The following is a 27,233-nucleotide window of genomic DNA, read 5'->3' as shown; positions in this document are numbered from 1 at the left end:
TAGATAGATAGACAGACAGACAGATAGACAGACAGACAGACAGATAGATGCACTCAAACCTTTAAACTCTCCATAGGTTTTTTATAGATTATGATGTATTCTTCTTTTTCTTAACATACCTATTTATCTTAGCGCGGTGTTATGCATATCACTTAGTATTAATCACTTACTGAAGAAAACCTGCCTTTTCTACAGTCATAACTATATTCCCATTGATGAATATTTGATGACTCATGCTTGCAAGCGTTAAAGATCTTTTTTTATTATACTTGAACATTTTGTCAACTGCCAACTCTCATCCAAACTTGACAAACTGGTATTTCATTGCCGCTCCATCTGTTTGATTTCCGTGTGTGACATGTGTTCTGTGTATAAAACAACCTGTGTTTTTTTTCCTTTACCAGATAACTCATAGGTCTGATTTTCTTCAACGGGAAGTGAAGGCAACACGAAGCCCAGCCCTCTGAGGCACAACACAACTTTGTGTATCCAGGAAGAAGCCAGAGCCAGGGAGGTAAGCCCAAACACTTTCATTAAAATAAGTTCAAATTCTAAAAGCTGTGTGACAGCAGACATGTCATGTCTCTTGGAAAGTCTCTTACAGTGCATGCAGTTTAATATGAATAAAAGACAATCAGCCAGACTTATTCTACAATAGGCCTACAGTTAAATAGTAAAGTTCACATGTGTACCTAGAACACCAGCAACACAACTGATACATTTCACTCTAGATCACTGCAGCTGGGAATATCAGCACATAAAAGTGAAAAATAGACATAAAAAAAGAATGAGAATGCTTGATTCTAGAATAGAATTGAATATATGTTATATATTTATACAGTTTATTTAAAAAAAACAAGCAACGAGCCAGAGTTTCAGTTGAAGCTTCTCACTCGGACCTGGTGAATTGTTGTTATCTCATAAAGTCTGTTCTGTAGTCAACTGATTAAGCTCTGTATAGCTGATGAGCATGTGTCAGCCTCCCTCAGCTGTCTGTACCAAGATAATAGCAGCCAGTGAGTCAGCGCTACATTGGAAGCCCACACTGACTTCCCCTTTTATCCTTAACTTATGCCACTTTAAGGCTGTTTCCCTTTCCTACATGTGTTAGTATTATGCACATTGTTTCTTGTCTATATAATCTTGTATCCTCCTCTTTCCTCTGTAGGCATCAGCAATGTGGCGTTCATACGTTGTGCTTTTAGGGTTGACTGGGTGTGTAGACCCAGCCATTGGGTTCAGTAACGGGAAGGTGAGTGTTGCGTGTGGAGACATGGTGCCTCAGCATGGTCACCGGCCTAGCCCAGACCCTCCTCCATACAGCATCACTGTGGATACATCCACATTCAGTCCAGGTGGCAACATCACAGGTATAGGTTGCTCAACTTTAGTTTTTCCAGTCCACCATGGTGATACTTCATCTCTCCTGTTGGCTGATATCTCTCCTCTCATTCATAATCCCCCAGTCTCTTTACAGGTGTCCTCCTCCAGCCACGCCTTCTTCAAAGGCTTCCTGATAGAAGCTAGGGATGCTGGGAAACTGGACTCCCCAGCAGTAGGAGTCTTCATCCTGACTGACCCACATGAGTCCCAGCTGCTACAGTGTGGCCACACTAAGGTATACATACAGTCATTTCACCAGACAAGCATTATTGTTCTAAGGCTTCCCTTCAAATCCTAAATGAACTAGCTATAAAGTTAGAACACCATATCACACTCTATATGCCAGTAAAGCCCAGTTCAGACCAAAGATTCACCTTGCAACTGCTTGCGACGAGACAGTTTTAGAACGTCGCGGGGGATAAATCGCAGCAGTGTGAACTGCTCGTTGCAGCGCGTTGCAAGCCGTCGCAGAAGATTCAACATGTCAAATCGCAAGGTCCAGTTTTAGAACGTTTCGGCGGTCTCGTCGCAAGGAGTTGCAGTTGCAAGCAGTTGCAAGGCGAATCTTTGGTCTGAACTGGGCTTAACATACAGTACATGAATGTGTGGCCTTTGTTTTCCTAACTTTTTTAAGATAAGTGTAATTCACAAAGCATTTTAGCACTACAACTAGCTCCTAAGTCTATGAAAGGGTTAGGAGTTAGGGGTCCCCCCACCTGTAGATTTCCCTCATAATGGCCCTCATTTATCAATTTTGCGTGGAAACTGGTGCAGATTCTGGCGCAAATACCTCCCTACGCCAGGTGTCGCGTGGGATTTATCAAACAGGCGTATCTCGCCAATCTCAGCGTACGCCAGGCCATTATTGATAAATGCGGCGGATGAAAACTAGCGTATCACGCCCCTATATTTTCTCAGTTTAGAGGCCTCGCCCAGAGGTTTTACGACATGGATATGCGCAATACGGCACTTCCCTGAAGTAGAAATTGACAGAATAACAGCGAAAGTAGAAAAAAAAAGAGTTTCATTTCGGAGCATTAGCCTACAAGCAGCATCAATGAACGACAGAAGGCAGCAGTTAGGAAGGAAATAACTGCTGCGGTCAACAGCGTTGGTGTTGACTCAAAATCGCCACTAAAAAAAGCGTGTTGCTGTTCTGAAATGCAACCAACTGGTGGTGCGGGGCTGCGGGCATAATATAAGTGGTGGAGGAGAAAAAGACGCACCAACTGTCCGATAATGGTCCCCATAAAATAAATAGCCTACACGTCTGCAGAGATTTGAATGATTAGAATGTATTGGCCCTTTTAGATAGCACTATTCAAAAGGGTTTTAAAAACTAAAAATAACACATTTAGCGTTTTACTGTATGACAGCATGCGCTTGGCACGAGTGGTCAGCCCGGCCGTCAGCTGCACAAGCCGACCCGGCAGCGATCAGCTGTGAGAGCGCCCACCGTCCTGCTCCACCAGCAGATAGGAACAACGTGCCGGTTAACGGTGGAAATAAATCGCTCGCTTTAGCATTAATGACACATTAAAAGAGGAACTAACATCTACAAAGTGCGTCAAATAAATAAAATGTTAAGCTGAATGTTGTGCCGTGTATTTTTTTGTATCATAAAGAGCAGTGTATGTCTACTACATATTTAATACTTAGGCTAACATTTTGAATGAATGCAGCCCCCGTGCCTCAGTGTCCCCCCAGCTGCTCCAAGACGGAGACAACTGCCCTTACGCAGTCCCATGCAGCCCTCCTAAGTGGCCGGTGTGCGCACTATTGAATCAGCTCTCCTACTCAGTTGCACACCATAAGCTGCTCATTTTTAAGTGATTAATATCTTTATTTCGGTCTTATTTGCACTGCATTTGTATTATCTTCTAATAATTGTCCAACAAAGTCATCGGCTACCCGGCACAGCCTGCACTGCGAGTCCAAGCTGTTTTCAAATTTGCGTACACGAGCTGAGAGCTGGCGTGGGATTTGAGCGTACCCTATGCTCACGTCCATATTGATAAATGCCGAGATTTGCGTGGAAATGTACGTACACCCATTTTTCTGGTCTACGCAAGATTGATAAATGAGGGCCAATGTCACTCAATCTCAATTCAATAAAGAAATAGCGCTGCTTTAGTACAAGCGATTCAGAGGTGGTAATTGCACCACTTAAAATGCCTGTCGCATTTGTTGTGCTGGTACAACATTTGGTGCTATTTGCAACAAGGGTTATTTGCATAGTAAGATCAGGCCCTATGTGTTTAACAAGGTTTTTATCTGTGTGTGTGTTGCTGTGAAGGGATCTGCAGTGAGCCACAGTAGCAGCAAAAAAAAGGCTCGCATTCAGGCTGTGTGGGAATCTCCGAAAAACCCTCCACAAAGAGTGCAGTTTATGTGAGTACACATTACATTACAAGAGTCTGGCCTATGATGGTTTATTCAGTTCCGTTAGTTATCTCAAGGTGCGTTTGCTTTGTTGTTGCAGTGTGACAGTGGTGCGTGAACATAAAGTCTACTGGGTGAGGATGGCAGGTCCTGTGGTGTCTCTTAAAGGAGCGACTGCTGTTCCATCCACTGCCGGCCAACCCACCAGCCCCACTGCTCTGACATCACCACAGACGACAACACGAAGGATTAAAGAGGTGTTCAAATGTTATGTGCACAATTTGAAATTAACATTTGAACACATTTATCATCATTAAAAATATATATATTTACTTTTAACAAATCTGTTTTTAAGAAGTTTATTTACATACTTTTTTGGTAACACTTTACAATAAGGGTACATTAATTAATTGTTAGTTAATGCTTAATAAGGGTTAACTAACCATTAGTTAACTGTTAACTAATGTGTGTAGTAAGCATTTACTAATGGTGTTCATGTTAACTAAGGTATTAATTACTACATTATTTAATGTTTATAAATATCCGATATTAACCTTAGTTAATGCATTAATTAAGCATGAACCAAAAGTTGATCAATATAATAATAATCATTAATTAAATGTTAAACAATGTCATTTTTGTAACATTACTTAAGCATAATTAACCATTTACTAATGCTATTTGTGACCCTTATTGTAAAGTGGGAACAATTTATCCATTAAGTGACACTTAATAAATGCACATCAGTGCTGAATAGGCATTACTGAAGTATAATTAACCATAATAGGCATTACTTAAGTGTAATTAACCATTTATTAATGGACTTTGTGACCCTTATTGTAAAGTGGGAACCATTTCTCATGAATTAACACTTAATAAAGGCATACTAGTGCTGATTGAGCGTCACTTAAGCATAATTAACCATTTCTTAATGTTATTTGTGACCCTTATTGTAAAGTGGGAACCATTTATCACTTGTTACACTTAATAAATGCAAAACAGTGCTGAATAAGGATTACCTATGTACAATCCATCAATCAACAATGCTCTTTGTGACCCGTGTACATTCTCTATAATATCAATATGAAACATAATGAAAATACTAAAATATTCCCAACTGGAAATCAATTCATGACAACAATCTGTTATCAACACAATTCAGTCACAATTTAAAAAAGAAAGAAAATGTTATTTTATTTATAATCTTTATTTTCATTTGGAAACACGGCTCTCACATTTGACATGAATACCGTCAAATAACTCCAAAATAGTTTTTTCAACAAATGATATCCAGTTGAATGATTTTCTCTGAAAGGAACAAAAGGAAATAGATTACTAACAGCAATGGTGAAACAAGACACACTGACTCAGCAGTTAGGTTTAACAGGTAAATGTAAAATATATGTATTTTCTACTCTCTTCCTTGAAGTGTATATCATTGTTGCAACATCAACAAAAATAAAATACACTAAGAACACAACAGTTCCATTTTTAATGATGGACTGAAGATACAACTAAATAATGATCACTCTATTGTGACTAAACAATAGTTTAACCTGGCCCTATCACTGTTATTTGAATGAGCACATATGTATTTAATTTAACCTTTATTTATACTTGAAAGATCAGTTGATTTATAATCTCTCGCTCTCTTTAGAATGCAGTTCTTGGGTTTGCTGGCCACTCCAGGCCTGCTGTGCTGCTCTCCAAATGAAGCAGCTGGAATCCAAGAATCTTGTCAAATCACCCAGTTGATGTGCATGGAAAAAAATTTAATAATCAGTAAACAGTTCAAATGCATTTTTGTTTCCTTTATCTAAGTCATTATAGCATAGCATTACAGTTCCAAATTATGTATTATTATAACATAATACTAGCATTGCTTAACTGAAATATATTTGGTACATTAATCAAATACAATTCTCACTGAACTTTGACACTAGTTTTTCATTAAAAAAAACATGTAGCCTTAATCTCTATGACCATTCTACACAACACATACTCAGCTTTAGCCCATTTTAGCCTGAAATAGCAACGTGCACTTTGAATATGGAAAATGCTAACATGTATTCACATATGGTTTGGTGTCTATAAACACACACTTTATTTAGCCACCGCTACAATTACTGCTAAAAGTTACCTGTGAAGCTAGCCAGCACAAGCCTCATGCTAACGGTGCTCATATGCAAGCTAGCTGCGACGCTAATGCTAACGTTGTTATGCTAGCGGGAGGCTGCGTCTCTAATATATTTCACATTATTAATTTCTTACATACAAACCACTATGTCATCTCACGAATACCTTAGTTAACTCACCAATAATTTTGTTGGGCTAATGACAGCATAATTGTAACCTCCATGGGTCTTTTCTGAGAATAATGGGTCGGTCAAGCTGGCAAGTACTCTTAGCACAAAGCTGCTGCTTTACTGTCCAGACCATAGATAGTAAATAATATGGATGTAGCATCCGGGCTGACCTCAGTTATTCACACGGCATCCAATAATCCTGGTTTGTGCGCGTCGCCATTTTGTGAGATTTTTACTCCGCCTCACGTCGGGGGGAGGGAGATAGCTGACGTATACCTCCGAGACAAAGTGAGGGACAACGGGCGGAGAGCTGTCACTCAAGAGATTGCGGCAATACATTTTAACCTCCGATAAAATAAAAACTAGCGTGGTCCAAAAAAATTCACCCCCCTCAGTGTTGTCATGGAGATATGACCTAAACATACAGACTAAAATGGTTTTGTGGCCCAGGCTGTAAATAGGTTTAATAAGACATTGAAAACGGCCTAACTAACAAGTGAGTCAAAGAAAAACTGCTCGGTCTTGGCACCACACCCCAGTGGCACTTCCTGGTTACTACAGTTGTGGTCACTTCCTTATTGGATGCTGGTAAAAATTGCTGAGGTTGGGGCTTGGTCCAGACACATGTACTGTATGTCCGTCTTTCTTGCTGGCTGATCGCTGGGCAAGTTCAAGTGCTTGAAAAACGTGGGTACTCATAATGTCAATAAGGTTTGGAAAGAAATATTTTTCTAAAGTAAAGTCTCCAAACATATTTTCACCTTCCCAACATTGAAAATACATTGCATACATGCATTCCCTCTACAGCCATTGTTGATTATCAATAGCCCTTTATTGATCATATTATCACCTATATATCTCCTTTTTTACTGGATCCTGGCCACTGGGAGGATAGAAAGACGGATGTATGCCTGGTCAGTAAAAGCAGCAGCTATGTGCTTAACCAGCTTGATCGACCCATTATTCTCACACAAAATACCTGTGGTGGTTACAATTATGCTGCCATTAGCCAAACGAAAGTATTGGTGAGTTAACTAAGATGTTAGTGAGATGATATAGTTGTGTGTATGTAAGAATACTGTGAAATATATTAGCAACGCGGGCCGGCCTCCCGCTAGCATAGCAAAGTTAGCATTAGCGTCGCAGCTAGCACACTACTATAGCAGCGTTTGCATGCACTGGTTAGCTTCACAGATAACTTTTAGCAGTAAATGTAGCGGTGGCTAAATAAATTGTGTGTTCATGGACACCAACCCGTATGTGAATAAATGTTAGCATTATTCCATATTCAAAGTGCATGTTGCTATTTCATGCTAAAATGAGCTAAAGCGGAGCATGTGTTGTGTAGAATGGTCATAGAGATTACATGTTTTTTAATGAAAAAATAGTGTCAACTTGTTAAAAGTTTAGTGAGAATCTTATTTGATTAAGGTACCAAATATATTTCAGTTAAGCAATGCTAGGCATGATGTTATAATCTTAATAATAATAATACATAATGTGGAACCGTAATGCTATGCTATAATGAGTTAGATAAAGGAAACAAAAATGCATTTGAACTGTTTAGTGATTATTTTCGATGTATGTAGCCTACATCAACTGGGTGACTAGACGAGATTCTTGGATTCCAGCTGCTTCATTTGGAGAGGAGCACCGCAGGCCTGGAATGGCCAGCAAACCCAAGAACAGGCTAGAGACTATAAATGAGGCTCACCCCTCAACTGATCTGTTGAGTATAAATAAAGGTTAACTGAAATACATATGTGTTCATTCAAATAACAGTGATAGGGCCAGGTTAAACTAGTGTTTAGTCTCAATAGAGTGATCATTATTTAGTTGTATCTTCAGTCAATCATTAAAAATGGAACTGTTGTGTTCTTAGTGTATTTTATTTTTGTTGATGTTGCAACAATGATATACATTTCAAGGAAGAGAGTAGAAAATACATATATTTTACATTTACCTGTTAAACCTAACTGCTGAGTCAGTGTGTCTTGTTTCACCATTGCTGTAAGTAATCTATTTCCTTTTGTTCCTTTCAGAGAAAATCATTAAACTGGATATCATTTGTTGAAGAAACTATTTTGGAATTCTTTGACGGTATTCATGTCAAATGTGAGAGCCGTGTTTCCAAATGAAACTAAAGATTCTAAATAAAATAACATTTTCTTTCTTTTTTAATTTGTGACTGAATTGTGTTGATAACAGATTATTGTCATGAATTGATTTCCAGTTGGGAATATTTTAGTATTTTCATTATGTTTCATATTGTTATTATAGAGAATGAACACGGGTCACAAAGAGCATTGTTGATTGATGGATTGTATTTAGGTAATCCTTATTCAGCACTGTTTTGCATTTATTTCCCACTTTACAATAAGGGTCACAAATAACATTAAGAAATGGTTAATTATGCTTAAGTGACGCTTAATCAGCACTAGTATGTATTTATAAAGTGTTAATTCAAGAGAAATGGTTCCCACTTTACAATAAGGGTCACAAAGTCCATTAATTAATGGTTAATTACACTTAAGTAATGCCTATTAATTATACTTCAGTAATGCCTATTCAGCACTGATGTGCATTTATTAAGTGTCACTTAATGGATAAATTGTTCCCACTTTACAATAAGGGTCACAAAGAGCATTAGTAAATGGTTAATTATGCTTAAGTAATGTTACAAAAATGAAATTTTTAACAGTTAATTAATGCTTATTATATTAATCAACTTTTGGTTAATGCTTAATTAATGCATTAATTAAGGTTAATAAAGGATATTTATAAACATTAAATAATGTAGTAATTAATACCTTAGTTAACATGAACACCATTAGTAAATGCTTACTAGACACATTAGTTAACAGTTAACTAAGTAGACTGTAGCCTTTCGTTAAAAGAGTAAATCACTCCTTGGTTCTGAACCCAGCTCATAGACATATAATAATGTGACAATGATTCACATAATATGGAGGTGCTTAGAAATTACCACTGCTTCACATCTGAACTGTTTTCTTCCTCTTCAGTTTAGTTCAGTGGGGTGTGGCCACATTAAGACCTGCCTCAGAGATCCAGTGGGATGTGACCCACAATCAGATCCACACTGTTTCTTCCTGTCATTCACCACTGATGAAGAAGGCCAGAGTGTGATGTTTGAGCTGAGTGGGCCTGCTGAAGGCTACATATCCTTGGCCCTGTCTCTGGACAAATGGATGGTGAGTTGCACCAATGAACACCACTAGAACACACACACACACACACACACACACACACACACACACACACACACACACACACACACACACACACACACACACACACACACACACACACACACACACACACACTAGTGCCTCCAAAAGGCATATTCACTTCAATCCTAGCTTGTCTTTACCAAACTAAGTAACATATGGTACATCATACTGAAGTGCAGAATGATTTACTGTTTCATTTCAAATCCAACATGCCTGACCACAGAGCCAACACAATGAACATGAAATGTGTGTCAGATGTTTGTCTTTCTGCCCTTTGAATACAGATATGGCAACAATGGCGTGTGTTGTCTTGGCAATGTATACAACCCCAATTCCAAAATAGTTGTCAATGTCATTTGACATGAGCTAAAGGCTTTCGAAAATCTCCAGGAAGTTGAACTTGTTAAAGAATTTTCCACGTTTAAAAATATTAACTTTATACCTTATAGAACCTGGATGTTTTTGTAATTTTTCTTAACAAAATAAGCTGTGTTGTTTGAATAAAATATAAAGTATATTACAAATATGTGTAGTAAATTTAGACTAAGGTAGTGGGAAACCAATTTAGCTACCCTTACCCCTCATACAACCTGTTGTCAAACCAAACTAAGAACATAAAGAGGTGATTAATAATTCAATATATCTGACAGAAATGCAATTCTTTGGTTTTGATGGGTGATTTTGTTTAGGTTTTTCTTGTAATGTAAGCCACCACTCATGGGGATTCTGACGGTCCAGTGTCCTCTTAGAGTCTACTGTAAGAGAAAAAGAGCTGTAAAATATGTGCCATTGTTTCTGCCATTGTAGGGGAATGATGACGTCTACTTGTGTGTAAACGAAGGAGGCAGAGTCACCATCAGTGCTGCATATGTCTCCGGAAGAAATCACCCTGAGCTGGCAACAGAGGTACACACTCAAACACAAGCTAAAACAACATCAACATACAGTAACAGGCAGTGTGTTTTAGCAGACAGTGGTCTGTGAGTGCGAGTGGCTGTGTTTGAGACGGCCTACTAATGTCCTACTCATACTCATTTTGACGTCTATTTGAGTATGTTGTGGTTTTGTATGCGAGTTTGTGTAGGCGGGAAATGCCCAGACGAGAACTTACTTCCGGGAAGATTTTGTGTATGGCTCAGTAGGTTACTACTCCTATTCAACCACTGCATTGCGTCTTTTCGACACGGAAGTTTAAAAAATATATATATATTGCAAACAAAACAAGGTGAACCGCGGGGAAATCACAAACAATAAACAGTTGAAAAACGTTTTCATTTTTTTTTATTTAACATGCTTTTGGAAGTCCTAACATTGAGAATGTAGACCAAATGTAGAAAAAAATTGTTATAAAAAATGTTTTATTTACGAGAGCGGCTCGGTAGCTTGTCGACTGTGACGTGACTCACGTCAGCTGAGATGCTTCTGTATACCTCAATGTAAACTGTCCGACGAACCTCGCATACACAATCGATAGTTAAGTAGACAGTATGTAGTATATACATGTTGATTATGTAGGAGGGAGGACGTTAGTAGGATGTTTGGAACACAGCCTGATTGTCTTTGTCCAGGAGGGTCTGTGGGGCGGGGCCTGGAGGCTTGCTGATGGGACCATCCAATGTCGTTTCCATAGGAACATCCTCCTCCCTCAGCCAGAGACCAGGTTCAACTTAAACCAGAGCTACTTCCTGTTTCTTGCACATGGTAGATCTCACAGCGGTAAGTCACCTGTCACTCATACGAATTCAATATAAATGTACGTACAGTGGAGGAAATAAGTATTTGATCCCTCACCGATTTTGTAAGTTTGCCCACTTACAAAAAAACGAGCGGTCTATAATTTTAAAGCTGGTTTTATTTTAACAGTGATAGACAGAATATCAAAAAGAAAATCCAGAAAATCACATTAAAAAATATATATATTATTTTGCATTTCATTGAGTGAAATAAGTATTTGATCCCCTACCAACCATAAAGAATTATGGCTCCCACACTCACACACTGTCTCAACTTGTTACCTGTATAAAAGAAACCTGTCCACATGATCAATAAATCAAACTCCAACATCTCCATCATGGGCAAGACCAAAGAGCTGTCTAAGGACATCAGGGACAAGATTGTAGACCTGCACAAGGCCGGAATAGACTACAAGAACATAGGCGAGAAGCTGGGTGAGAAGGAGACAACTGTTGGTGCGATTATTCGAAAATGAAAGAAACACAAAATGGCCATCAATCTCCCTCGGTCTGGGGCTCCATGCAATATCTCACCTCTTGGGGTATCAATGATCATGAGAAAGGTGAGGGATCAGCCCAGACCTACATGGGAGAAGCTTGTTTATGATCCCAAGGCAGCTGGAACCACCGTCACCAAGAAAACCATTGGTAACACACTATACCGTAATGGATTGAAATCCTGTAGTGCCCGTCAGGTCCCCCTGCTCAAGAAGGGACATGTACAGGCCTGTCTGAAGTTTGCCAATGAACACCTGAACGACTCAGAGAATGCTTGGGAGAAGGGGATGTGTCAGATTAGAAAAAAATCGAGTTATTTTGTATCATAGTGACTCGCCATGCTTGGAGGAAGAGGAATTCTGACTATGACCCCAAGAACACCATCTCCACAGTCAAGCATGGAGGTTGAAGCATTATGATTTGGGGGTGTTTCTCTTCTAAGGGGACAGGTGGACTTCACTGGATCGAGGGAACTATGGATGAGGCCTTGTACCATGAAATACTGGGTGACAACCTCTTTCTCTCAGCCAGGTCCGTAAACATGGGTCGTGGATGGGTCTTCCAGCACATCAATGACCCTAAAAATACAGCAAAGGCAACAAAGGAGTGGCTCAAGAAGAAGCACATTAAAGCGGCTACAAGTAGCATTTAAATATCTTTTAAACAGCCTCATGTTTCCTCTGATAATCATAAATTACCTTTAACAGCAAACGAGACCATCAGTGCAAAGAAAGACGTTTTTATATAGTTTTTATTACTGCTTTTGGTCTGGTCGCACACCCAGTCCGATTTTCGGTTCGCTCGTGCAGGCTCTATGGTCACATATCCGTATTGGTCGCAGATTTCAGTGTGGAGCAGCAACGCGATTTGAGAAGCCTATCCCTCCAGGTAAGGGGAGCGGGAGCCTTGTTTGATACAGTTATTTGTCGTCATAATGACTGATAACGGGGCTGAACCATCAAAGAAAAAAAAGAGAATGCGATGAAGAAAAGCTAAAAGGGAGAGTGATATAGGCTACGGGCGGGACGTGGTCAACGTGTATACAATTTCACAAGAGCAAAACTAGACAGTGTTTACTCCTAAATTAATGAGCGGTTGGTACTAACACAAAGTTTGCTTTGCTTCACCATCATCAGATAACCTTTATCTGAAATAGTCATTATTTACATCAACAACACAAACACATTACCTCATCGTGATCCATACTAACTGCCGTCTCTCGTTCATTCGCTTTCTGTGAGGACACGTAATCTTCCAGCTCCGTGAGAGAGAGTAGTTAGGTGACGATGCTGCATCAACTCATTGCAATCAGGTGTGTGTAACACTGACTGGCATTAGTTGATGCAGTGTCGTAAAAATACTACCGCTTTTGTCCAAATGGGACGCCAACGTGCCATGTTACTCGTAGTGGCTTTAAGGTCATGGAGTGGCCTAGCCAGTCTCCGGACCTTAATCCAATAGATCTGTGGAGGGAACTGAAGCTCAAGCGACAGCCTCGAAATCTTAACGATTAGGAGAGGATCTGCAAAGAGGAGTGGTCCAAATATCCTCCAGAGATGTGTGCAAACCTGGTCATCAACTACAAGACACGCCTGACCTCTGTAATTGCCAACAAGAGTTTATCCACCAAGTACTAAGCATGTTTTGATAGGGGATCAAATACTTTTTTTAGATTTTCTTTTTGATATTCTGTCTATCACTGTTAAAATAAACCTAGCATTAACATTATAGACCGTTCATTACATTGTAAGTGGGCAAACTTACGAAATCAGTGAGGGATCAAATTAAGGCTGTCAAATTAACGCTTTAACTTCGATTAATTAATCACAGCAAAATTAACGCGATTAAAAAGATTAACACAGATTAATCGCACTTTTATATTGCCCTTTGACCCGGTGCAAAAGGGGTGAGACGATAGCGCAGCTGCACCTGTAGCTTGCAGACACGGCCCGCACGGGATTTAAGAGTAAAGAAAGAAGCATAGAGAGGGCTCTATGGACGTTTTATGGGCTGCTCCGGGCAAATAAGCATGAAGGTAGGAAGTTATCTTATGTTATTCTCCGCAGTGTCTGTGCATTATTGATTTAGTGGGTGCCTAATTAACAATGTAGGTTCAAAACTCTCAGTATCTCTCAATCTTCCGTCACACTTTTGCTTGCTAGCTGCCTCGTCTCCCCCATAAACGGACCCCATCCCCCCACCCCCTGTCACTCTTCCTAGCATATGCAGCCTGCCTTTTTTCCTCTTTCCTCTGTGTGTGTGTGTGTGTGTGTGTCAATATTTTTGGCTATGAGTAGGACGATGGTAAATGAGTTGGCGTAGGGCGTAGGCCAAGCGAACCTGTGGCAGTGCAGCGCTGTCTGTTGTGGGAGATAGACAGTCGTCATTTAGCCTGCTTGTTTTTTTGTGGTTTTAAGTAGAAAATTCGGCAAAGTTCCTAATTTTATTTAATGTAGAAAGCTGGCTGAGGGGAGGAGACATAAGTTATGAGAGAGAGAGAGAGAGAGAGAGAGAGAGAGAAACAAACTGTAGGCTACAGCTGTTTATAAACAGGCATAAAAGTGTCATATAAGTATGCGATTCATTTAGATGAATTAATCACAGAGCCTGTAATTAATTAGATTCATTGTTCTAATCGCTTGACAGCCCTAGATCAAATACTTATTTCCTCCACTGTATATGCAACTGATTTGTAACCGCAAAGAAATGGAATGCAGCCCAGATTGTTCAACATAGTGTTGAATGACGAGGATGAGGAATTATTTCATTTACCTCTTTCATTGACGAATGAACCTCACTGCTCACTGACAATTGAATACATGTAATGGCACAGGTATTGCACCAGATGATGATGGCCAACACTTAAGTTTGCTTTTTTTTTTACACATTCTCACACCACCTCATGTGTATTTCAATCTGATTAGTCATGTCCTCATTGAGAATACTTCCACGAGTCACATCAATGAAAATAGCAAACAGTGTTTCCTCTTCAACTACTGCTGGTAAAAAAAAAGTACATACTACTACTATCATTTGCAGCATGTGAGTTAATGTATTTGTGCACTTTTGCCTCGCGCACCACTACATCCTCAGCCTATAACTTTGCCAATACATTGTCAGGACAGGTTTTAAGAGCAACAAACATAATAACTTGTAGGGGCAAAAAAGTAAATAACTTTCTAAACAATACGTATGTAGCGATTATCTACGCAATGACTGCCACGCAGCAAAAAGAGGAAAAAGGACAATGAACAACAACATAAGTAGACCTGGAACAAAAGCAATACTAAAGAACAAAGACCGCAGATAAAATACAGAAGACGCTAAACTACATTCCTGTGATGCTCCAAATTAAGCTAACAACTAAGTGATCATCACATCATGCTATGGGATTTTTAAATTAGCATTAAATCGACATTAAGAGTTAATCTGAATTGTAGCCTGCCAGGCCCCCCAATAAATAGGGGAATGTGTCTTTAATAGTGCCAGTAGGGTTGAGCTGCATGTCTACATACACAGCTGAGAGCCGCCTACAGGCAGAGCACACCTTTCTGTACCTTGCTTTAGTTGACCCTGTCCTACAATGTTAAGTCAATTCACAACTTCTTTGTAAATTGTAAAACATACTCCAAAAGGCTCAGTAGGCCTACCCTGCCTTAGCCAGTGTTCACTCACACAGACTTGTGGATTTGTGTGTTTCTATATGTAAAGGTTTTCATTGTCGGAGGTGAGGGAATGACAAACAACATACTGTCCACAAAGGATCACTTTTATTATTTTTTCCTCGTCTATTTTTTATTTTATTTTTTACAATCAGTCCATTGTAATTTCCATCCACGCAAAAAGTCAGGCTCTCCTGTGTTAACAAATTCTGATACAACTCTTTTTACACGCGGCTAAGTTGGAGTACCTGAATTTCTGCACCCTATGTTATTTTTCATCATACAATGTCCTCTAGGTTTAATCCACAGACATGGTCGCCAACCTCTCATCTCAACCAATCAGAAGGTGATCACTGGACATGCAGAGGATCTATGTGGCTCCCGTTCCCCCCTGTTGATCAAGTTCCATGGTGAGTTGGTTAGTTAGATATTTGCTGATATATGGGTGTAGTATAGGCTCTGTAAATTAACAAAGGGGTCTAAAAACTCTATTAATAAAGACTGAATACTAGACTGTATAGTACATCTCACACTACCACAGTACTGGACTGGACACAGTGTCTTTGTATCCTTGGATCTTTAACTGTAGAGGAGTGGAAAATACAAGGTTTGCTTTGAGTTTTCTGTGATTTGTTTGTGTTATCGTGTCAAGCTGCTGAATGAACCTCCCTAAATGTCATCTTCATGAATGTATTTGTGAATGAATGCATTTATGTAGATGAGAAAGAGAGAGGGAGCTAGAGAATTCCACATTAACTGACCCTGCACATCGCAGATGTTGGAGCCATTTATTAAAAACTGGTTTATATTACCTGTGGTCTGTCCTCTCAGGGGTGTTAATGCTGACTGTCTGGATGTGGACTGTAAGCACAGCCGTCTTCATAGCTCGCCACTACAAAGACCTGTGGCCTGACACAACTCTTCTGGGACAAAGGATGTGGTTTCAGGTGAGAGCCCCACTTGCATGCACAGGGGGTGCACACCACTGTCGAGTATATGTTGCTAAAGAGTTAGGAGATGCTCTGAAATGTCTCTGTTAACAGAATAATTCCTATCATTTTCACAATTAATTGGAATTGTTTGCGTCTCTCTATCTCTGATTGATATATCAGAGGAGAGCTCTAGTCTTTATCAAGTATTTAAATAGCTACCTCCACTCCTCTTATCTCTTCAGCTCCATCGAGGCATGATGGTCTTGGCTGTGGTCCTAACTGGTGTGGCATTCACCCTGCCTTTCATATATAGAAGGGGATGGAGTAAGGTAAGTGTGTGTGTGTGTGTGTGTGTGTGTGTGTGTGTGTGTGTGTGTGTGTGTGTGTGTGTGTGTGTGTGTGTGTGTGTGTGTGTGTGTGTGTGTGTGTGTGTGTGTGTGTGTGTCTGTGTATGCACCCCCTCCATGCTTGACCACCTGTCCCTCCATCTGGTTGGTGGCTCCAACTGGCTCTAGCCATCTCTTATTGCTTGCTGTGTGTCTCTGTGTCAGCCCATACACACACACACACACACGCACGCACGCACGCACACACACACGCACGCACGCACGCACGCACGCACGCACGCACGCACGCACACACACACACACACACGCACACAACCCTGATATATCACAATATCATTATATCAACATCTAATGAGGTACAATTGGACTGCATTCACATAATCAGTAGGGGCATAGTTCCATTTTGTCTGTGTAAACAATGGAGAAAAACTGTAAATCTGCCAATGGTGCAGATTATAATACAGTGGCTCTATAATGACAAATTCCAAATTGCAGGAAAAAAAGTGCAACAGTTGTTAGACGATAGCATTCTCCATGAAGACAACAGTTAGAGTTTTTTGGAGAGCAGGAGGAGCAGGACACTTTTAAACCACCTTGTAATTGTCTATGCAGAAAAAAATGCATGTAGAGCACATGTAAATACATAAAAATAGCAGATGATAAAACATAATCTGCTCTCATTTTTTTTGTTGCCAATATAACAGCAAAGCTTCCACTTTGCTTTCAGCTTCCTTTTGGTGTGCCTGTATGTGTGTGATTGAATGTGTCAGGGACATGCTGCTTTGTGGTGTGTGGGACACAGTGATTAATCCACCCAGCATTGGTTCATTCTGACTCATCACAGAGGCTGAGTGAGCAGGAGAGACACCAATGCATAAAGGCATTGAAGAAGGACATTAAAGGTGCTACGAGGAACTTTTAAATATTTCTGAAACAGTCTACCTGTTCCTCTGAAGATCATAAATTACATGTAACAGTAAACGAGACCATCAGTGCAAAGAATGCTATTGTTATATAGTTTTTCTTAATGACTTTGTTGTGGGTCCCTCACCCTGGAACTACAGCTGGTGTAGTAAAAACACTTCCGCTTTTGTCCAAAGGGGGTGCAAGAATGAACAAAAACTATTTTTTTTAAATCCCTCAAAGCATTCTTGAGATATTGCGTTCAAAATATGCAAGCTCACATGACCTTAACCTTTAAAATGTAATGCGTTTATATTTTAATCAACATGTTCATGAGATTTTCTGTTCATTCTATGATTGAATTTTATGAGTTCATCCATCAATTAACATTTGTGCAAACATTTCTGCCTCCGGCCATTGACTATCGCCAGCACAGAGGCATACAAATTAAAATGTTGTGAAAAAATTACAATAAATTAAATAAATATCATAACCCTGCCCACCTTTGTTTAAAAATATTTTAAAGAATATTATATTATTATTTTACTTGCATTTTCCTCCATTCCTCTTTCTCCTTTATTACTGTAATCATTTAGCCTGGCATTCCCAGACCTGCCACTAGGCGCTGGCAAATTTAATTTGCTGCGCCTGTTGGTCTGGAAACTCTCCGTTGAAGCTTTTTCAAAAAGACCAGAAATCTGGGATCACATTTCAATTGGTTCTATCTAATATGGGCGGGCCAGAGCCCTTTATATGGTACTCTGGGCAGGACGTAACCGGATGATGACAGTGACGTGCATGCAACGTCGAAGCCGTGTTAGTAAACATCAGAGATGGCTGCGGATATGTTGTGTGAGTTTGAGACTGCTTTGGCCTCGACCCTTTATGATTTGGAAGACGGCACTCAAATATTTCATTAGCAAGTAAGTGGAATGTTCTGTTTTGCCGACCGACCACGGCAAACGTTTAATTTAACAGTTTAACAGCTGTTCGCTAAACGAACGGGGCTTACGTCACCTTGTGCATCGCTCTGATTGGTTGTAGTGCTATCCAACTGCGTGCAGTGGCATTTGAAATGCACGAGTAGGAGCCGCCCCTGAGTTGGAAATTACTATTGATCGTGGCCAGACCCTCTATCGTTCAAGATATCAGGGTCTGGATTTCCAGGCTAGTAATCATTATTAAAGGTGAAGTAATCGATTTATTTATGTTAATATGAGTGTTAAATCGCTTTTTATTCATACAGTGATCACTCATATACAGTACTGTGCGCGATTCATAAAGCCGATCTCTCAGTCACTCGCTCTGCATGTAATCGGCGAATAAACTTTTCGGGGATCCCACTACTGATAACCAATCAGAAGAGAGAACGCTACAAACCGGTACCCGTCTCACTGCCGGTGCACGTGCAGAGTGACAGATAGGTGAATGTGTATGCGCCTACAATGGCGGAGCAGGTAACATTTTTTATCATGTTTTATCACACTTATGGATCTGAGATGATGCTATATAACTCGCTGCTTGAAGACCGCAGTGCATTAATGTGGTGACGTAGAGGGGTGGGGGGGGGACGGACTGCTAACTGCAGTCACTGACAGGAAGTTAGCTAAACTGACCATTCCGCTTACTGAACCTTTAAACTGTCAACATTGCAAAATTTATATTCTTGATTTAGCTCCTTTTTTAGCAGACAGTGCTACCCACTTTACTTGGAATCAATATCAAACAATCTGTCCTCCAAAAGGGTTTATTAATCTGGTTAAACTGTTGCCTTGGTAAAAACCTACCAGAACATCATATTTGTTGTAATGAATAATCAACATAATATGTTTTTGCCAATATCTTCTTGCAAACATATTACTAGAAACCAAACTACATCCTAAAGCCAGAGCTGATGACTGCAGCTCCTCTTCCTCTGTGTTTTTCTCTCCCCTCTTAGCATGCAGGCTCACACCCGTACATAGGCTGCACTGTCATGGCTCTGTCTGTCATCCAGCTTATTCTAGCAGCTCTCAGACCAGCCCCGCTGTCCCCCAGGTGAGCCCTCATACCACAATTTATGACTCCAAGATTGTCTCAGATAGTGGATGTTCAATAATGATCAATAATTCAGCCCTGTAACAAGCAGCATTGCAAATTTAAACTACAGTCTCACGAGTTTAAAAATGATAGCCTGACCGTGTCTCTGCATCTACAGGAGGGTCCTGTTCAGATGGGTGCACTTCACAGCAGGCACTGTTGGACAGATACTGGCCGGTAAGAAGAGTGATCAGAAAGTATTTTGTCTGGAGAGATGCCATGTGATTGCTGCTGCTCGGAGTGTAGATGGCGACATGAAGACTTTGTTTGCCATGATCTGTGTGACTCACAATAGCCAGGCCTACTACACCCAGTCAACCTTACACCCTTACAATGACTTTAATACCCCTTTCCCACTGGCCAGAAAAAAATCACCGTTTATGGTTCCAATTTTGATTCAGGTCGTGTTTAAGCTCGTGAGACCCAGCTGAGAAGAGGCGGTGAATGTATTAAAAAGACCAACAAATTATAATAGGCCTGTGATTGTCCATAGTTTGTGAACCTGATCGTCTGCACCAACCCGCAAAAATATCTATATATTTAAACCTGCGCCGCAAACAGCAGGTCTTGCGTGCATCCGGCATTGAGCAGACCATACGGGCAAAAAAAGAGAGCAAGAGAGAGAGTAAAGAATATGTTTCATAGCCTATAGTTTGGGGTTTTAACTTTTATATAGGCCTATCATCTTAAATGGATTATAAAGGAAAGAGATGCTGTAGGAATTGTTGTATGAGTTGATGATGTCACAAAAATCTAGATATATGAAGTTAAATTGACGGACACTATACTTGGATATATCGCCCCCCCCCCCCCCCCCCTCCCCTCTCCCACTCTACTAAAATGTGGCGCCGTCTCCCTGTCAGTGGTGTGTGTGTTCCAGGGTGCTGCCCAGCCGGCCCTGCTGGTCCCCTGCTCTCCTGCACTGCTCATTGGCTGGCTGCTGTGGATCACACTGGCAGACCTGCTGCTACTCATCCACTCCTGTAGACCCAGTAGTAAAGGTATTACACACCAGTGTTCATGTACCATGTCAGACTATGAATATTAAAGGAATTGTTTAACATTGTTTAGCTTTTTGCCTCACTCTCCATCTCAAGAAAAGGTGATAGAAACTGTTCTTGTGACTGTGAATTGGGCAAACGTTGTTCTTAAAAATATAGAGTGCAACATAACATGGTGAATAAACAAGTCCCAACAAGCACACAGTGTGTGGAGTGTTTTTAGTGATGTTGTGAAGTTTATCTTTTAACCTGCTTTAACCTTGACTACCAGTGTTTTAGCCAAGCTAACTAGCGATGAGCAACCTTTGCCCATTTCTATATCAAAAATGCACGAGCTGTATCAGGAACGGTTTCTGTCACCTTTTCTTGAGCAGGAGAGTGAGGCAAAAAGTTAAAGAAAATCAAAATGTTGAACTATTCCTTTAGGTACAGAGAATGAGCATTTCACAACTCAATTTAAAACATTTGTTCCGACTGTTGGTTATATATGCAGACCCATGCCACCAGTTCAGCCTTCAGTGAATACATGTAACGTTCTCTCCTGTTAGCTGTGGATGAGTCCTTAACGCTGGGAGTTAACAGGTGTATGACTTGTTTGTTTCAATTAGCGATTAGTGCTGCTTTTGCCTGCAGCTACATAATCAACTGCTTTGTTCAAGCGCATTATGTCCACAGCCGAACAATTAGAATGGGCTTTGTGTGTGTATGAGTGTGCTTGTGGGTTAGAGGTGAGTATAATTACGTGGGTGTGTGAATGCGAATGCTAAATAGCTTGACAATGCCAACCCCCCCTTACTACTCTTTTAATGACGGACACAAAATTAATTATTAAGAGCAAGACTGTGCACAGATGCATTGACATAGATTTATTTGAATTTAAACTACGTACTGTTTTGTCGGGGTGGTAAGATGGCCTAGAGGAAAGGTGGCCGACCAGTAACCGTGAGGTCGCTGGTTCGATCCCCGGCACCGGACAGGAGGGTGTTAGTTGTAAAACTAGCAGAGGCTGGTATTGCGTCTACATTGCCCACCATCTCTACCATTGTGTCCTTGAGCAAGACACTTAACCCCAAACTGCTCCAGGGGCGCTGTACTGCGGCTGACCCTGCGCTCTGACCCCCTCCGAAGTGTGGTAACTTGAGAGGGGATATGCGAAAAGACAAATTTCAATGTAACCAACCATTGACTAATAAAGTAACTTAACTTGTATCGGTCCAAAAAACAGGTCTTAATATTTCACATGTATCCTCAGGAAACAGTGACGAGGAAGAGGACATGTTGTTTGCTCAGCAGCATGAAGGGGTGAGACTTGAAAGCACACTTTATTTTCTATTTTTGATTGCATTAATATTTTTTTTTTGTAAATATCTATTCCCCTCTTTATTGATTTTTAAAAGCAATTTCTTTCAGATTTCCAAAGCCAAGAAGATGGTGTTAGCGGTGTTCCTAATTGGAAATACAGGCTTCTTGGCTGCATTTCTTAAAGCAATTGCAAGTGTATGATTATCACAAAGGAATGCAGTTGTTCTATCTAGATTGTATATTTTGGTTATTCAATGATACCTTTATCACTGTTTCATATTTCACATCTAGCTTTTGATGCTGCAAGTAATTAATAAATATATTGATAATACATACCTGTTCAGCCTGGTTTATCTTATGATAGTGTGTTTGAAGTTGCTTTACCAAAGTCTATTATTTGGCAAATGGGTGGAATTACCCGTTAGGAAATTATTCTGGTTTTAGACTTTTCCTGACATAAAAGAGAGAAAATATATATATATTCAATTACCCTCCAATTCTTAACAAATAACTTTGTATTTGTAAAATATATATGTATAAATAAATCCTATTTTGTATTGCAGTCTAATAGCTAGACTCTCAATATGTAATATAGAGTATGTGATGTTTGAGGAAAGGTTCTCAAAACTATTTGATTCTTATTGTATCCTCTTGGACCATGAACAATCAGACCTACATTTCCACTTACTTACTTCCCAGGGGATGAGCCGTTTCCATTTTTGATGATAGCAACTTTTTTCCAAAGCCATCCTCCGGCTCTTTGAATAAAAATGATCTCATCTTAGGCAGAGCGCAATGCGCATTCATGTGCCAAACAAGTAAAGCTAGCAAACATTATTCATATACATCTTTTATTGTTGCACACACCAATCTCTTTAATACCTGCATGAGGAATACAAAGTCAAAAGCCCCTGAATATTTAGTCATTAAGAACCCCATTCACCCTAGAAAGCCATGGCAGAGGCTTTTAACAGAATGTTAACACAACGGCAAGCAATCCTTGAGATTTGAGAAGCCATACTTTAACAATGTAGCAAACAAACGTGTAAAACAATGATGTTGAAGGGCAGTTGAATCTAAGGTCGAGAAACTACCAAGACTTTAGAAGCTGTTTTTTCAGAGTAGCTGGAGATATCAAGGCAAAATAATGAGAAACATTTCTTTGTTAAAATCAGCAGATATATATATTATAAGAAAATCTCTTTTGAAAGTGTCTTGTTCGTGGACATGAAATGCACAATAAAGGAAACCATAAAGAAAGTGCATTAAAATAAATACTGGATTACAAATGCCCTGTTATGTACAATTCAAAATAATTATTGAACCTTGGTCAGAATGTGTATTTGAACAATAACGAGACTTTTATGCAAGCATACTGTTGATTCACGTTATATAAGTGCGCATTCATTTCTAGTGCTGTTGTATAAATTATACAATACTGCTGTCATTGGTTCTTTGTTTCTGGGCACTGTTTACAAAAGCCTGTGCTTATTGGGGGCTGAATATATTATTTAAGTGAAAACAATGGGCATAATATAAGTTGTAAATTGTGCTGATTTATTATGCCCATCCAGCTCACATTGAAATAGCATTTGCAACAACAACAGAAAAAAGCAAAGTATGAAAATACAATTAATATACACATAGCAATGTAGCATTTGCTTTATCAAGACATACAATAACATCAAAATATGTTTTTAAATCTGATTTACATTTATAATGACAAGAAAAGTTCAGCAAAGATTGAGGACTCAACAATACATGTGTCCAACATTCAGGCATCTCAGCATAAACCTGCAAACACTTTTAGTGTACTGTCAGCAAATGCTCATGTTTCATATAAAGGAAAGTTTCAGTTCAATTCAAGTATATCTTAAACCAATAATATCATGCCATATGTGTGGAAGAGTTATTGGTTGCTATAATTAATAACCCAGTCTATATGGGCGATGAGGAAATCTCTTTAGTCTGACCTCACTGCCAATTGGATACAAAATAAAGAAAACACCGGTCCTTCTGTGTAGGAATACATTGTAATGTTCAGCTGAAGCTAATATGAGGCCAGTCTGTCTGACAACATTTTGAGTGTTGTGATCTGTTTCCCCTATAATGTGTTGTACTCTAAAAGCTCAGATAAAGCCACTGTACACTCAACACCAAAGCAGACAGACAAAGTATCTGCTGAGCATAGGGGACATTCTAGCGGCTGAAGAGGCAAATATTTTTTCGAAGGAGGTATTACAGACCAAACTAGAGTTACAATAAGAATATGTTGTATGTATAGTGATAAGCCCTTTCTGCAACTGTATTATTCAAAGAGAAACCAACTTCACCACCAGACAAAGTTACAGCACTGGAGGCAGTATTATGTCAAACCTACACTCGACAGCCACTGATTAGTGTAACTCACACTGCTGTAGGATCACTCAAATTTCAGCTAATCTTTCTGACTACATCATCTTAATACTCTTTCAGTGAACATATGGCATGTGAGTACTGTATCAAGATATTAATATAAAGTCTCATCCTTTACTTATATCCATAAGGTAGGCCATGAGCAGAAATCAGAGCATAATACTTTTTCAAATGTGTTTTCTTCCTTTGGCAGATCTCTGAGATTCTCTGTTTCAGGATTGAACCTTTTTAACAAATCTTCAATAGACAAGGGATAATATACAAGGAGCTAAGCCGTTATTGAAAATGATTGCTTGAACAATAATCTTATGTCTTTAGGTTGCCTCTCAAGAATTCATTATTTTTGATACCTGCATTGATCAGAGAGGATAAGCCAATTTCTACCATTGCCACTTTCCATATATTAAAAGATAACATTGTTTATTCATATCTTGTTTTTAATTGAAAATGGTTTTGGCGCTTACTTTGTCGATGTAGTTAGCATTATAGCATTACTTTAGTACTCCAACAAGTAGGAGAAGCTGTAGCCTAGTAAGAGCTGAAAGCAGCAGCCTTCCAGCTATGAGTGAAGAAAAATAATGCACACCCTGTGGCCCCTTTTACCTATGTTCATTGTACAGTATAAAACTGTATTCGTTTTTTATATGGCATTTGTCCAAACTAATATGGCCACACACATTCGTATTGTCTTGCGAATGTTGTCCAACACATCACAGAAGCAGATAGTTTAAGTCATCTCACAATATGAAACAAAGAATTGCAAACGCCGCACCTACGTTGAATGAATGTAACAGTGACAATCGACGCATTTGTACAGCAAACTGTTGACTTGTTCCCCTTCAGTTGTCTTGTGTAAACTCGCCCGCTTCCCAGCGCACAGCCATGGCACTCTTGCGTCTTCCTCCTGTGTAAACCTCTGGGAACTGAGAAAGACAGGGGACTGTTTACCTGCTTCATCATCCACCTTCTCCTCCACCTTCTCCTCCACCTCCACCTCCACCTCCTCTCCCACCTCCTCTCTCAGGTCATTAGACTGAAGGTGGAATACGTTGAGTTAGCAAGCTACATTATGCCAAGTCTTAATTTAAATGATAAATTAAGACAAAGTAGACACTCAGTAGATGATTACAAATGTAAACGATGAGTACTGGTAATGCTATTTTTTTGTAGAAGTTCTCGTACAAAAATTATTCAGATTCAATATTTTTTTAAATGTGGAGTCAGCAATTCTGGAGAATGTGTGTTGTCAAAATAACCTTTTGTCAAAATCAGTGAATAAGACCTGAAAAACAATATGGTGTTAATACACAGCCTAGTAAACTGGTATGTAAACAAATGGTATGTAAACAAAGGGGCCTACCGTAGTTGTCAACATGCCCATTTACAGAGCCTAGGATGTGTATGGATTTGTTTTAGGGACACACATTAGTCGCAGGCAGCTGATCGTGAGGAGATATTTACGTATTTTGACAAAAAGTGATTTTGACAATAAGCATTCTACAGAATCGCTGTCTCCACCTTTAATCGATTGTATCTGTACAACAAATATAGATTTGAGCTGGAGCTTACTCTGTGATCACAGGATAAAGCAGAGCGATCCATCCTGTAAGCTGTTTTCATTGGCGATGATGGAGAAGACTTGCACTTCACTGGTACATCCACTGAAAACAAACACCAAAGATTATAAGATCAATAAACGAACACCCCGAGAATGAAGAGAAGAAAATTATTTACAAAGCATTGTGAATACTTTTGCTGACATACCTGAGTTGTCAAATGCCAAAGTGTCCATGTGATTTGTCGGCATTCTTTCCATATTGAACCTGTCTTTGACATACAGATTGGCCCTCTCTTTCCTCTGCTCCTCCTCCCTCTGTTTAACCATCTTAATCTCTTCATCCACCAGTGACATTGTGCTTCTTGAACGCAGTTTGAAAAAGGGGTTGTTCAGGAACATTTTCTCCTGTGGCTGGTCGCAGGCTTTGTTGAGGGAGAAGTCAGATGCGCTGCGAATAATCAGGTTAGACGTCTCTAGGATGATGACGTTGGAGTTGCCGTCTTCAGAGAGCCACTCGCCCGACCGAGCTGCCACGCTGGAAGGGAAATCATTGCTTGGGTCCAAAATGATAACATTGTTTGCTGACACTTCATGTCTCTGTGGTTCCTTAGTCGGTGAGGAAGTTATGATGAATGATGGCGTGAGTGGAGTGCTTATGGATCTAGGGATACTTCGAGATGGGGCGCAATCAGTTGATTTGCCCATTCTGGAGAAGCCTCTCTCTCTCTTGAAGTTTTCTTCCCTTTCCAATGACATGCGAATCTCCCTTTCAACTTGGGTTTCTGGGTCGTCGTAAGGGGACCTGTAACTGGAATCATCCAGGCCGGAGTCCTCTGAGCAAGGGCTAAATTGGGTGTTGGCATAATCCCCAACCAGATTCAAGTGTTCCAGTACATGTCCCATCTTCTGGGTTCTTTCAATGTTACGGACTGGTGTGTACATGAAGCTGTGGCTGCCATGGAAGCTGGGCTGCTTGGTTGTAGGCAACATAATCTTGTTCAAAGTTTGCTCCTCCATTTCCCTCCACTGTTTACGGGTCAGCTGGAAGTCAACATGCTCTGTGCTCACATTCTCGCTCTTGGTCTCTTGGATCACACAGAAGTCTTTAGGTTGCTTCTTATTTGGATCTGAATTGATGAGCTGTTGGTGGGTGTTGCTGTTATGTTTGACATCTCTGCCATATTCACTGTCATCTTCAGAGATTTTGGACAGGCTTTGAAGGCTTAGGGGGTTGTATTTAACTTCTTGTGGCGGGGTGGGGAAGGAAATGATATCCTCCGGTTGTTCCAGAACCTCTTCCGGTTGTTGAATCTCAAAACAGACCTCTTCAAAGTTGTTGTTGTCTTGTTCTTCAAAGTCTGCCACCTCAACTTTCTGCACAAAGAGCTCCTGGGCACTGAGCTGAAGACTGTCCAAATATGAGTCATCATCTTCTTTATTTATAGAAGAGGAGAATATCGCTCTCCATTTGTTGTCATCTG

The 27,233-nt window shown here is 39.9% G+C and overlaps 1 protein-coding gene across 4 annotated transcripts; it reads left to right on the top strand.

Annotated features, from left to right (window-relative positions):
• The first annotated feature begins 490 nt into the window (after positions 1 to 490).
• frrs1b (ferric-chelate reductase 1b) lies at positions 491 to 22,045 on the top strand. Of its 4 annotated transcripts, none has more exons than XR_013845401.1 (16): positions 497 to 514; positions 1,169 to 1,370; positions 1,467 to 1,618; positions 3,680 to 3,774; positions 3,866 to 4,022; positions 9,095 to 9,283; positions 10,130 to 10,228; positions 10,891 to 11,038; positions 15,512 to 15,625; positions 16,047 to 16,162; positions 16,390 to 16,476; positions 19,337 to 19,434; positions 19,595 to 19,653; positions 20,357 to 20,477; positions 21,730 to 21,779; positions 21,888 to 21,938. XR_013845401.1 is itself a non-coding variant. In XM_080049801.1 (16 exons), exons 2-16 carry the CDS (start codon positions 1,178 to 1,180, stop codon positions 21,978 to 21,980), a joined length of 1,788 nt encoding a protein of 595 aa, XP_079905927.1. In that variant the 5' UTR covers positions 497 to 514; positions 1,169 to 1,177; the 3' UTR covers positions 21,981 to 22,045. The 4 variants fall into 4 exon arrangements, 3 of the variants coding, with proteins under 3 accessions (XP_079905928.1, XP_079905927.1, XP_079905926.1); XM_080049801.1 differs by having other exon boundaries at positions 20,340 to 20,477; positions 21,888 to 22,045; XM_080049802.1 differs by having other exon boundaries at positions 491 to 514; positions 1,478 to 1,618; positions 20,340 to 20,477; positions 21,730 to 22,045.
• Positions 22,046 to 27,233: the final 5,188 nt, after the last annotated feature.

This window comes from Ammodytes marinus (genome assembly GCF_949987685.1).
Source record: "Ammodytes marinus genome assembly, chromosome: 21".
Lineage (NCBI taxonomy): Eukaryota > Metazoa > Chordata > Actinopteri > Uranoscopiformes > Ammodytidae > Ammodytes > Ammodytes marinus.
The sequence above is the reverse complement of the archived record's forward strand: the minus strand, read 5'-3'. Positions and strand labels throughout refer to the sequence as shown.